This window comes from Periplaneta americana, chromosome 2, assembly GCF_040183065.1.
Source record: "Periplaneta americana isolate PAMFEO1 chromosome 2, P.americana_PAMFEO1_priV1, whole genome shotgun sequence".
Taxonomy (NCBI): domain Eukaryota; kingdom Metazoa; phylum Arthropoda; class Insecta; order Blattodea; family Blattidae; genus Periplaneta; species Periplaneta americana.
Genome location: NC_091118.1, coordinates 57,344,731 through 57,357,923, shown reverse-complemented (window position 1 = coordinate 57,357,923; position 13,193 = coordinate 57,344,731). Strand labels below are relative to the sequence as shown.

Below are 13,193 nucleotides of genomic sequence, written 5' to 3'. Positions count from 1 at the left end.
ATGCGTCTACGTCGCATATAACGTTATTTTCAACCTCAATTTGGAATAAGATTTTCCAAGAACCAAAGCATTTTAAGAAATATTTTGTTAAAATCTGTCCCCTTCTGTCATAGATCTCTGGAATGCAGGCGGATTCCCCACCCCATTGTAACCTGCCCGAATTCATGCGGTATTAGGTCAGTTTCGACAGGAAGTTTTCACTAAGTGCACGCATTTTAACGCAGTATGGGCACTAAAAGAAGTGAGTGTCGCTTTAGAAGTCATTAGAATTATGAACATGTTCTATGAAGCTAGGAAGGGAGCAGTGAAATAGCAACTGAAATTATGAACATACAACGTAATTTAGAAAGTGTGTATTGGGCAAGTAAGAAACAACAGAGTAAAATGATTGATTACTTCACTCCTAAGTAAAGTAGTTTGGTGAGTACTGAACAAACTGTTTTAATACAGAATACTGTATTTATAATTGTAGGCCTACGTGTATTTTATTATCTTCATGATAGGCTTAAAAGTCAATACATAAATCTAAAATAAGTCTAATTATTAAGTTTGTTATTTTTCATTTTCTACCTAACTAGATTGATAATGTGAATCTTGGTTACTACGACACTCGTTTATAACAACATAATTTTTAAGTTGGAGTGTAGGCTTTCACGGCCGGCGTCAATAGTAGAAAAGTTTTCCGGGCTATGAGGCCGTGGTCTGTTGGTTGTGAGACCAAACGTTTCGTTCACCGCAGCAGTGAACGAAACGTTTGGTCTCACAACCAACAGACCACGGCCTCATAGCCCGGAAAACTTTTCTACTATAATTTTTAAGGTCCCTTGGATGTCGTTATAACCAAGTTCTACTGTATTACATGACTGTTCCAGGTAAAAGGTGTGAATATTTGACAAGTCTGAGCTTTGTGCACAACAACTCGTTTGTGGAGCTGGAACCCCTGAGAACCAAGCCGTCAGCCAATGTGACAATGGTGTTCGCAACGGAGCAGGAGAATGGTGTGCTGCTGTATGATGGACAGATGCAGCATCTGGCTGTGGAGCTGTTCAATGGCAGGATCCGTGTCAGCTACGATGTTGGCAACTACCCGGTGTCCACCATGTACAGGTGAGTTAAGCTCCAAGTAGTCAACTTATCCAAAATCGTATTGTAGGATGGTATGGTGTACTCTGAAGTAATTATGTAGATGAACGTCGCATAAATATACCGGTACAGTACTAATTTTTACTTGATTTTCAACGTTGCTTGATACAGGGCTCCCACGAATGACCTTTCTGGTTTCGAACACATGTAACTTACGTTTAATGAAACTCAGATACTTAAAATTCATACCAGTAGAAAAATATAAAGGGAATCCAGAAATGCATATAGAGTGTTAGTTGGGAGGCCAGAGGGAAAAAGACCTTTGGGAGGCCGAGACGTAGATGGGAGGATAATATTAAAATGGATTTGAGGGAGATGGGATATGATGATAGAGAGTGGATTAATCTTGCACAGGATAGGGACTGATGGCGGGTTTATGTGAGGGCGCCAATGAATCTTTGGGTTCCTTAAAAGCCATTTGTAAGTAAGTATGTAAGAGGCTGGATCATGTGCTATCTACAATATACCAGTTAAAAAACGCGAACGAATGGGACAATTTGATTTGCGACGTCACAGCAAAAAGACTATTTACAATGTTATAACTTTCTTAAAGATCTTGCGGAACATCCCGAAAAAAATTGCCACCATTGATTTTAGAAAATCTCAAGATCTAACTGAAATATGTGTGGAATTTCCAAACGGAATGTAAACAAGGTTTCGAGAAAGAGCTAAAATCTACAGAACATCTTGTGAAATTTTCTTCACCTAGGAAAGCAATCAAACGACATTGTCATGTGACAGATCTTAATGACTTCGATAAGGACATGTTGCGCCGTTGTATTGCACTGGGAATGAATATACGTATTTCGTGCAGGCAGGCATATTACAGTGAATATATTTTATCTTTCCACGGTCGCATGTGGACAGCTACACTGTGCTCTGCCGTTTCCGCGAGCATAGAAAGATAACATTTATGCACTATATATTTAACATGAGGAGCATCAGCAACTCATCTACAAAAAATTTCTGTTCTTCAAAAGTCGGCCTTAAGATTATGCATAAGAGTACCAAAAACCACGTCAACTGTTGCCCTAGAAATTGAATGTAATATTCAACCACTCAGATACTATATATTACAAAAGGATCTAAAAATACATTTAAAATTGGAAGCCTCATCCAGATCTCAGATGTTCTTCAAACTATCAGATGATATCCTGTGTAATTTCTATAAAATAAAAAAAGAAGAAATACCAATCTATATCACAGACATACTCATTACTAAAACTCCAGTTGTGAACGAAATTCCTCCATGGAAATGGGTGATTCCAGAACACAGCATACAAATTCCAGGAAATCATTCCAAAAACGATCCTCCATTCATTCTTAAGTTAGATTCCATGGAACTACTCTGCAGTACATATAAGGATCACCTTCAAATTTATACAGATGGATCTCTAAATCCAAATAATGGGACATCAGGCGCAGGGTATTATATTCCAAAATATCAAGAAAGTTATTTCATACCATGTTCATCCTCCTCCAGGCTTGACACTGAATTGCTAGCTATTGATGCTGCTCTTCAATGTGTTACTCAAATTTCTGAAAAATCTATTTGCATACTTACCGACTCCAAGGGGCTATATTTAATATAATTAAATACTCGTATGTACCAAACCTATATGCACATAGAATTATTCCAATTCAGAAACAACTAAGTAAACTAAAAGAACTCCAAAAGGAAATAACATTTCAATGGATACGCAGTCATTGTGGTATACCTGGAAACGAGAAAGTCGATAATATTGGAAAACAGGCAACATATTTGCAACCAAGACCTCTTCAAGTGATATCTCTATCCAGTGCAGCTTCAGTAAAGTCTCATTTTACAAACCTATGGATCAACAATTGGCTCTCTTCTGACAAAGGAAAAATTTTACATTCTGTACAGAAGAAACCAAATGACCTGGAAATGTACAAAAACTTGCCCAGACATGTTCAAACATTTTTAACAAGAGCCAGAACAGGTCACATTGTCACTCAATTGTACCTACACCGATTTCACATTTCTGATAATCCTACTTGTCTGTGGTGTAATAATCATGATGAAGATCTGGAACACATTCTTCTATACTGTCCATCCATAAACCACAAAAGAAGTAAATTAAAATCATCAGTACCAGTTGCAGAAGACACAGCCCTGCAGTATATATTGACTACACCCCACTTCTGGCTACTAGCAACAGGCATCTATAATGAACACCGATCAACTGAATAGACTACAGTGGACTTTATGTTGTCAGCAAACAGCTGGATACATTAAGAAGATTGATATTTAACATGTATGGGCCAATGTTTTCGTAATGGGTATATTTCTTATTTAGTCAAAGAACGGCTATATTTATTGAGATTAATCTACTTTGCGCAGTCATATTATATGAGTATTTAACATATTATATGGACGAATATCTCGAAAACATATATTTCTGATTTTTAAAGAATGACTGTATTGTACTGAGGGTTAATCTATTTTGTGGAAGCGTATATTAAATATGCATGAGCCAACGTTTGCATAATGTGCATATTTCTCATATTTTTAAGAATGGTTGTATTAAACTATTTTATGCAGATATATTATACATTGTTAAACATTAGGAGTCAATGTTTTCATAACGGGTACATTTCTTCAAGGACGGTTGTATTGTACTGGGGATTAATCTATATTTTGCAGGTGTCACTTTTATAGTAAAAAATATATAGGTCAATGTTTTCATTCATGGGTATAGCATGCTGTGCATGAAGTTCACTGGAAATTCTCTTCCGTAAACATCTTATGACTGAACCAAAGCGGTAACTATGCATTGACCTTGAAGTGCATATTCAATTGATGCAGAATATAGTATTTAAGCAACACGTGGAAACACTGTGTGGTGTTGGTGTATCATTTCGAAGAATGGAAAAAGATGAAGACTTAATATAAAGAGCTCGATTGAATTGCTGCAAGTACTGCATGCTGGGAGGCTGGGAAATCGAGTAACAATTTAATACTCTGTTTATTTAATGTATCACAGAAAGTTTTGAATTTATAACATTTTTTACATTTATGGCACAAATTATGCATTCTTACGCATATGTCTATTTTACCTGCCATATAAAAATTAATTTTTAAGCTTAACTTTCCAGTCTTGATGAAAACAGAGAAGGAAATTATCAGTAGTAATAGTAATAGTAATTTATTCACCATAAAGATTTTTACAAATCATGGCTTCGTCAATCTTATTTCTAAGTCTTAATCTAGTTTCTGATTATACTATAGGCATATTTGGGTGAATATTCTGAAATGGACAAATATGAATAACAAAACTGTAAAAAATATATTATATTAAAATTGTGTACTTTTTTTCTCACATTGGTTACATTTGCTCCTATTATTGAAGATTCTGGTATCAGTTGAGCTTAAAAATTGTTTATGTGAGATTTTATAATTAAAAAAAAAACCAAGGGGTTATTGTTATCTTTCCCTTACAGCCCATTGTTTAAGATATCTTCTAAACTTCTGTACTTCAGATTTCACTTGTCTTCGAACATTTCTTTTTTCACGATCAGTCATATCTGCTATTTTCTTTCTTTTTTTTATATATTCTTTGCCATAGTCCCTTTTTTTCTGCAACTTCTCTTCAGTCATATTTGCCCTTTGCCTACGTATCTTCTCCCTTTCATATTTCCTACTTTCATCATCAGACTTTTTTTCTTTCCTATAAACAATCACATGAAATAATATTCGAAGTTACTTTATCCACCAGTATTTAATAATTGTATGTTAAATGAAACCTCAGTCCCACAATAAAGGGACCAATGTTACAGGGACTTACAAATTAGTATAATTTCCGCAATAGTTCTGACAAAATAAATCGTTAAAAACATCATAGAGGTTAGATTTTTTTAGTCGACAAACATTGTAATGTTTTGCTACGAAAGTTTAATATATACAAACTATATTTGATGCCACCTGGGACCAGTGTTACCAATAGAAAACATAACAGTCAGTCATCAGTGATGATTTTTGTATTTTTCAATAAAATAAATTACGACAATGGACGAAACGTTTTTTAACTGGCGCCATGTTGACCTCTCATCACTACCAACCGTTAAAATTGACCACATGAAGCAAAATTGTCTTTTGTGTAGCTCTTTTATTTCGAGGGACCGGCGTTACGAAATTTTTGGGGACAAACTTTACGTTAAAGATGTGTCCTTTCAGAATTAAACAAACAACAATTCCTGTCTTTCATAAGTATTTTAACTATTTATTTTTATAATCTTGGCCGAGGAAATAAAATCAAATCGAAACATTGATAAAAACTTGTAAAACAGAGTAAAATGTAGTTGGGGACATAGGGACCGTAGTTACATTTTGACGTTTGGACGTTATTTTTTAATTATAAATTTTAAAATTAATCCTTTTCTGCTTTGTTTCCAACTAAAACATGTGAGAGTTAGTTAATTAAACGCAAAAGTAATCAGTTAACATTTTCAAGAAACTCCTTAAATCAGCCGGGACATACATTTACCCATTTCAGAATATTCACCCATTTATGAATTTGTAGCTTTGTTATTGCAGGACATCTGGTGACATGATTTTAGAAGAACTGTATCTAAGATAGTATAATAATAATAATAATAATAATAATAATAATAATAATAATAATAATAATGATAATGATAATATTAATAATAATAATACCAATAATAATAATAATAATAATACTAACAACAACAACAACAATAATAATAATAATAATAATAATAATAATGATAGTAATAATAATGTTAACAGCAATAACGACCTATATGCCTTCACAATTACATATTAGTAGGCACTTTCATGCAAGGTCTAAAGACATAAATTCCTCTACAGTATATGGCATATGATGCAGCAGCAACCTGTTGACCATGCTTTTAAACTTCTTTTGTTTACTACTTATTATGGAGCTTGGAATTTTATTATACATATTTAAGTATGCCTCTATGTAAAATACTTTTAAGATTTGTGGTAATTCTATGAGTGAACAGATGGATATGACTTGATGTTCTTGTTTGATACATGTGGTATCACTAAGTACCATAATTGTCACTGAAAAGAACTAACTTGAGAACTGTATTGGGCTTACTGACAGAGCATTGTACCAAGCATAAGGGAAACTATATCCATAATGAGTTTATGGACTTGGTTTGTTTTCAGCTTTGAGATGGTCAGCGATGGGAAGTACCACATGGCAGAACTTATAGCAATCAAAAAGAACTTCACATTGCGAGTTGACAGAGGGCTAGCACGTAGCATAATCAACGAGGGATCGCGAGATTTCCTGCACCTCACAACGTCCCTTTATATTGGGGGTGTTCCCCCTGAAACTGGGCAAGAAGCTTTCACTCATTGGCATCTCAGGAATCTCACCAGTTTTAATGGTATGTGCATATCTGAGTTAACAATTCATGTAAACTGCAGGAAGCAGCTAAATTCTTCTTTTACATGCATCTTGTCTTACTGCTGATGACACATTGTCTCCAATAGACATAGCAGGTCTACTTCCGTAAGTTGTTGTTGGTTTGAATTTCTTTTGTAGTGTGTTGACAGATTCTGATTATATCTGGAATAGGGATCTCAGTCATCTCAATTTTGACAGGACATGGCTGGTTTTCAGACGTGTATCCATTGTCCACCATTATATCCTATAGGACAAAAATATGCCCTTTATATTCTGTCATTTTTCCATATAAAAGGAGAGATATTATAACATTAGTTTAATTTTCTGTTTATCATAATTACTTCCATTCCAAAGGAAGGCAAGGTAATATTATTTTAGGCCTATGTTATTTGAAAGAATCTTGGCTTACTTTTTCTTCCTGAAGATAGGTATTTTTGTAAAATTCCAACTTCATTTTTGTGCCAAATTAAAGAATGGTGAACTTTTTTTGGGATACAGGACTCTCACCTTTAGTTTTCTGCTAAATTAAACAATGATGATGAGGTTATATGAGATACAGGATTCCCAACTTTATTTTTTTGCCAAATTAAACTATGATGCTTTTATGGGATACACAACTCTCAGCTTTATATCTCTGCCAAATTAAGCAATCCTGTGAATTTTTATGAGATACAGGACTCCCAGCTTTGTTTTTCTGCCAAATTAAACAATGCTGAATTGGAAATACAGTAGGGTACATGGTATAAGAGGGTTCAGTTATTCCACGTTTAACTCACATTTAACTGAAAGAAAACAAATAGTTGAATAATTGATTAAATGGCGATCTTACTCGTGTTAATTGTGTAAGCATGTGCGGCTTACAGCTGTTTCGGTGCTTCTTCATACCATCCTCAGAGCCTACTAGATCTCGGCGTCAACTCGAACTTCGCTGCCTGTTGTGTGGGTGCGTTCGATTGTAGTAGGCTCTGAGGATGGTGTGAAGAAGCACCGAAACAGCTGTAAGCCGCACGTGCTTACACAATTAACACGAGTAAGATCGCCATTTAATCAATTATTTATATTCAAATGTTAAAAGCAGTGTACAAAAGATACAAATAGTTGTTCTAAATAATAGTAATAAAAAACTGGTAAGTTATAAATACCGGTAAGTAAGTCTGAAATTAAAGAGCAAAAATGCGATGTTCTCCAATAATCTAATTTGGGTCCATTATTGTTCTTGGTATACCGGCGCGTTAATGACTCAGCATGGAATAATTCCAAATGCAGAAAATATATTGTTTGCGGGTAATACGAGCCTAATATATTAAGGGGAATGTGTTAATGAACTAAAACAAAATATACAACAAGGAATGGAAAAGTTCTTGCATTGGTTATTTCTAAATTAGTGCTGAATGTTAAAAAAATCCCATATTGATATTTCAAATAGTACCAATAGCAATAAGGAACTTCTACAGATTAATATAAACAAGGTTATAATTAGATATGTCCCATATACTAGATCCTTAGGTGTATAGCAGCGAACTTCTGCCTAGGGCCACAACTCTGGCCAGAGAAAATAATAATAATAATAATAATAATAATAATAATAATAATAACAATAACTATATTATATATAGGGGATTGTAGGGGGAAAGGAGCTGGCCACTCTATCCCGTTATCTCTGAGGATGCAGGACACGGAAAACGTCAATTTATCTTAATGAAATAGAAAATAATTAACCACAGTTAATTTTTTGACAGTTCAAGTGGCAACACTGTGTTTGTGTTTGTTTGTTTCGCATTCCACCTGACTTCATTCTGTAAGATTTTATAGTGTATAGTGTCTTAAAATTTTATAGAATAATCCCGTAAAATAGAGTATTCTGGAAATGATTAATGAATAGTAGTATAGCAGTACACAAACATTCTCAAAGGTTCTATCTAGATATTTCGGATGCTATTGTGTATACCAAGGTCAAACTGTTCGGTATAATGATAGTTTTCAGCACTAAAGAGAGTAATAAATTTTTTAAGATCTACCACAGAACATAACACAGAGTAAGAAATAAGACAGTCTGTGGACTATAGTGAGGTCATCCATTCCTTTGCAGAAAAGAAAGTTTGTCACGTGACAATGTAGTTTTGAAATTATAATTGTAAAAATTGTAATTTGTAAAAAAGTATGGTTGGTTTTTGTCTATTTCATTTCTAAGTCTGCTTGTCTATTTTCTAAATCAAATTACCAGTACGTTAAGTAAATAAAAAATAACGTTTGTTTTTTGCTAAATCATCAGCATATATCATACCAGTACAGTATATACATGCTTTCACGTGTTAATTAACTAGGTTACCTTGTTGACTAGTTTCAGCTAGTGGGTTATCATCAGACTGGGTGGTCTTCGCGCCTTCTGATTGCATTTCCTATGGGGGTATGTTTGTGTAGTGTAATGTGGAGTCAAAAAGTGTTTTGGTAACCTAGTTACTTAAAACGTGAAAGCATATATATACTTTATATTCCGAAGTGATATAGTGTTAAAACTTCTGTAATCAAGATGTATAATCAAGATTATTTTCTGTAAAATTATAGCATTTTTCAAGATAATGCAGCATGCTGGCATAAAAGTTACAAGAAATTAACAGACTATAGAAAAGGAACAGTGTCATTTATGTAGCTTATGTGATATCATTGTAAATACAATATTCCGGGACTTTTAAAACGAGATTCTTTAATGTGCGTGGATCATAAAAAAGGAATAAATAGTCTTACAAGCAAAAGAAAAACGTAAGCCAGAAAATATTAAAAAAAAAAATCGTGAAGCTTACGGAAAAAAACGTAAGACCTGGTAACCCTAGACGTTAAAAATTTTTATTGGCCCTTAAAATTTCATAATCCTTATCTTGTTTTGAACTCACGATCATTGTATCCATTGCCAATCATGATAGTCACTGAACCAACGATATTAATGCTGGATGGTCTTGGCGAACTTATTAGGATAGAATTATATTGCAGGTTGCTTGAAGGAGCTGTGGATTAATCACAAGCCAGTAGACTTCACCAATGCTGCCCGACAGCAGAAGGTGACACCAGGTTGCTCACTTCTTCAAGACGAGGAGGAGCAGATGGAGGAGGACGAGGGGGGCCCAGCTGCTGTTGTGGCGGCAGCCCCTTCAGCAGAGCAGGACAACTGCGCCAACAATCAGTGTCGGCGAGGTAGCAAATGTGTACCACGATCCAGGCCTGGCGAGTATGCTTGTCGGTGCCGACCTGGCTGGGGAGGACGGTACTGCGACCAAGGTACAGTTTACTGTCTCATTATGTTTCCAACCAAATATTAAGAGTTCAGTCTCTTTAAAGACGTGATATGTTGAATTCCTTGTGTGTTGAAATTTGGATCAAACGTATAAATAACTAATAGACTTGAGATTTTATGGAAAAATTGTATTCATTTCTAAGAAACAAAAGTTATGGCATCAAAAAAATTATAACACTTTCACCTCATAATTTGCTCTTCAGTACATAACAATCTTCTCAAAATTGTCCAGGCTCAGGCTGTGTCTTTTGTAAGTCAATATCATTTCATGTCCTATACTTTATAAAACTGAAAATATACAGGATAAACCGTAAGTAGTGCCATTAATTTCAGGGGTTATTTTTTTAGATATTTCAAACAAAAAAGTTTAATAGAATTTTGCTCGTGTTTTGCTTCCTTTTCGAGATAAAAATTGTTTTATATGAAACATTTCATAGCGTGTTTTGGGAAAGCACTGATTTAATTTCCAATATGCTCAGTCAATTTAAAAGAGCAGTATATTATGGTAATAAGTGATTGAAAGAATTCTAGTTTTGTCCTTTAAATGTGCAGAAATTTGATCCAACCAAATGTTACATTGTAAAATTCCTTTGCAGGACGAAAAGTTGCATTTGTATGGCTCAAGTTTGTGCACATTTCAAGGACGAAACTGAAATTCTTTCAATCATTTATTATCATAATACACTGCTTTCTTAAATTGACTGAGCATACTGGGAATTAAATCAATGGCTTTCCCAAAACACGCTGTGAAATGTTTCATATAAAACAATTTTTATCCATGTTGAATCTTTCGTACACTACCGGTACTTTTAACACTTGAATATAAATGATTGATTAAATGGCGATCTTACTCGTGTTAATTATTTAAGCATGTGTGGCTTATAGCTGTTTCGGTGTTACTTGACACCATCCTCAGAGCTTACTAGATCTCGGCGCTATCTCATCTTCACTGCCTGTTGTGTGGGTGCGTTCGTGTGATGAAGAGTTGTGTCAAATAGTGTGTGTGTTCTGAAATTGATCATACAGGACAATGGTACACAGATTACTCAACATACTCATGAGCCAACAACACTACAATGAAGAAGTGAACACAATCAAATATATAGCACAAGAAAATGTTTACAACCCAAACATAATAGACATCATAAGGAAGACAAAACAAAAACTCAACAAACACAAAAACACACAAAACACAACACAAGAAATACATCACACTAACATACGAAAACAAAAACACACATAAGATCGCATCCCCATTCAGAAAACAGAAATACAACATAGCATACAGAACAGAAAACACACTACAAAGACATCTCAACACACAAACAACACAAACAAATAAATACAACCACACAGGCGTATACAAACTCACATGCAATAGTTGCGACAGTTTATACATTGGACAGATAGGCAGATCATTCCAAACTCGATTCAAAGAACACATTAAAGCAATAACCAGAGGACACAATACATCTGCATATGCCGAACACATAACTAATGCTAACCACACATACAATAACATAAATAAAGACATGGAAATCCTACATAAACAATCCAAAAACCAAAAACTCAACACACTAGAACAATATGAAATATACAGACACACTAAAACACACCCTAATCAAATTCTCAACACACAGATCAATTTCAGAACACACACACTATTTGACACAACTCTTCATCACACGAACACACCCACACAACAGGCAGCAAAGTTGAGATAGCGCCGAGATCTAGTAGGCTCTGAGGATGGTGTCAAGTAACACCGAAACAGCTGTAAGCCACACATGCTTAAATAATTAACACGAGTAAGATCGCCATTTAATCAATTATTTACAATTTTTATCTCGAAAAGGAAGCAAAAACGAGCAAAATTCGATTAGATTTTTTTGTTTGAAATATCTCAAAGAATTTAATGACATTACTTACGGATTACTCTGTAAAGTTCAACAGAAAAGTCGCTCATATGATGATACTTACAAACTGCTGAGAAATAAAGTGAATGACAAATATTATTGGAAAGCTACCTTTTGAACTAAGAAATAGTAGTTTAAATTGATAATGAATATAAAAGTGATAATCTTTATAAATAAAAACAAATTTTATAGTGTCATAGGTAATATTCATGAACAGTGTATTGTTAGAAGGCAACACCTTAAACGTAAATGAGAATTCTCTACAAAATTAGTGAAAGAGTGGGGAATGTAACAATAGGTAGGCACAAAAGTATCAAACAGAAATTTAAACAACTTTCAGAAACATTTCTTAGATGCAAACTCAAATGTCATTTAAATGTGTTATGAATGGGAAGGACATATCCATAAGACTACAGTACATATTGGAGTGTGATGGGGTTGTATATTGATAACCTGTTACTTATTCTAACCACGTTTACCTGTGACCTCTTTAAAGGAAGATAGACCCTCTGTACTAGCTGTAGAACTGGGACCTACTCTTACAACAGTAGTTCTTTTACAAACACTTCAATAGGCAATAAATGAAACAGTGAAACAAAACTTGGTCAGGAATTGAAAATTTATCATAGATTACTTGCTGTTGGACCATTGAGGGAAGGGAATCTGTACCTTATTATATTCAGGATTACAGAATAAATGATAAAAATGTATATAAGGAATGAATTCTTTTGAACTACAAAAATTAATTTTGCCTTACATTTCAAGACACCATAAAAGAATAGAAAGATCTCTATAGAGAGGCTACAATCTGTAACAGACCACCGACATTATGGAAGACAGTATGATTAAAATTTAATTGTTACTGTTAACCAAGGATAGGATTTGTATGTGTTAGTATTGGTATTTTGTTATGTTAGTCATAGCTGTAATTTCGTAATATGTTTATGGCGTGAAATACTGAATTTCATTTTACACATTTTCGCATATTGTTTATATATGGTATATTTATTGCACATTCCTGTACTTAGCATATATTATTTCTTTATTTTAACTACATAACTATGTCTCATAAATAATGTCGGTTTTTTAAATAATTTTATGTTCTAAAATATTATTTCAACATTGGGGGTTTTTTTTTTCTGTTCGAAAATAAAAAAAGTTCTTTAGACTAGTTGTAATAAATATGTATACAGCGCACATAATCATATTGTACCATGATATTCTTTTGTTTCTGTTATCTTGCTAACAAAAGATGTGAACCTCGAATTCCAAGGTAAGTGTAATAGACTTGAAATGCATTCAAATGTTTTTTTACCCCAACTTGAAAATGCGAAAAGCAATGAAATTATTGCTCTTCCATCACTTATTTTTGTACATAATATCTTGAATTCTCATATGATAAAGTAATTTTTTTATTGTCAA

At 33.9% G+C, this 13,193-nt stretch overlaps 1 protein-coding gene and 1 long non-coding RNA gene across 3 annotated transcripts in view; one reads left to right on the top strand and one right to left on the bottom strand.

Moving 5' to 3' along the window:
- The window catches only part of sli (slit guidance ligand), a 799,923-nt gene that overhangs the window by 768,790 nt on the left and 17,940 nt on the right, over positions 1-13,193 (top strand). Inside the window, exons 29-32 of one of the 2 annotated variants that reach the window (XM_069817697.1) lie at positions 873-1,107; positions 6,323-6,546; positions 9,555-9,839; positions 13,024-13,044. In XM_069817697.1, coding sequence (XP_069673798.1) covers positions 873-1,107; positions 6,323-6,546; positions 9,555-9,839; positions 13,024-13,044 — 765 coding nt within the window. The remainder of the gene's footprint in view (positions 1-872; positions 1,108-6,322; positions 6,547-9,554; positions 9,840-13,023; positions 13,045-13,193) is intronic. The other variant, XM_069817706.1, reaches the window with a different exon arrangement.
- Positions 9,604-13,193, bottom strand: part of LOC138693999 (uncharacterized) — a 68,779-nt gene continuing 65,189 nt past the window's right edge. Inside the window, exon 3 of the long non-coding RNA XR_011330688.1 lies at positions 9,604-9,828. This is a non-coding gene — a long non-coding RNA (uncharacterized lncRNA). The remainder of the gene's footprint in view (positions 9,829-13,193) is intronic.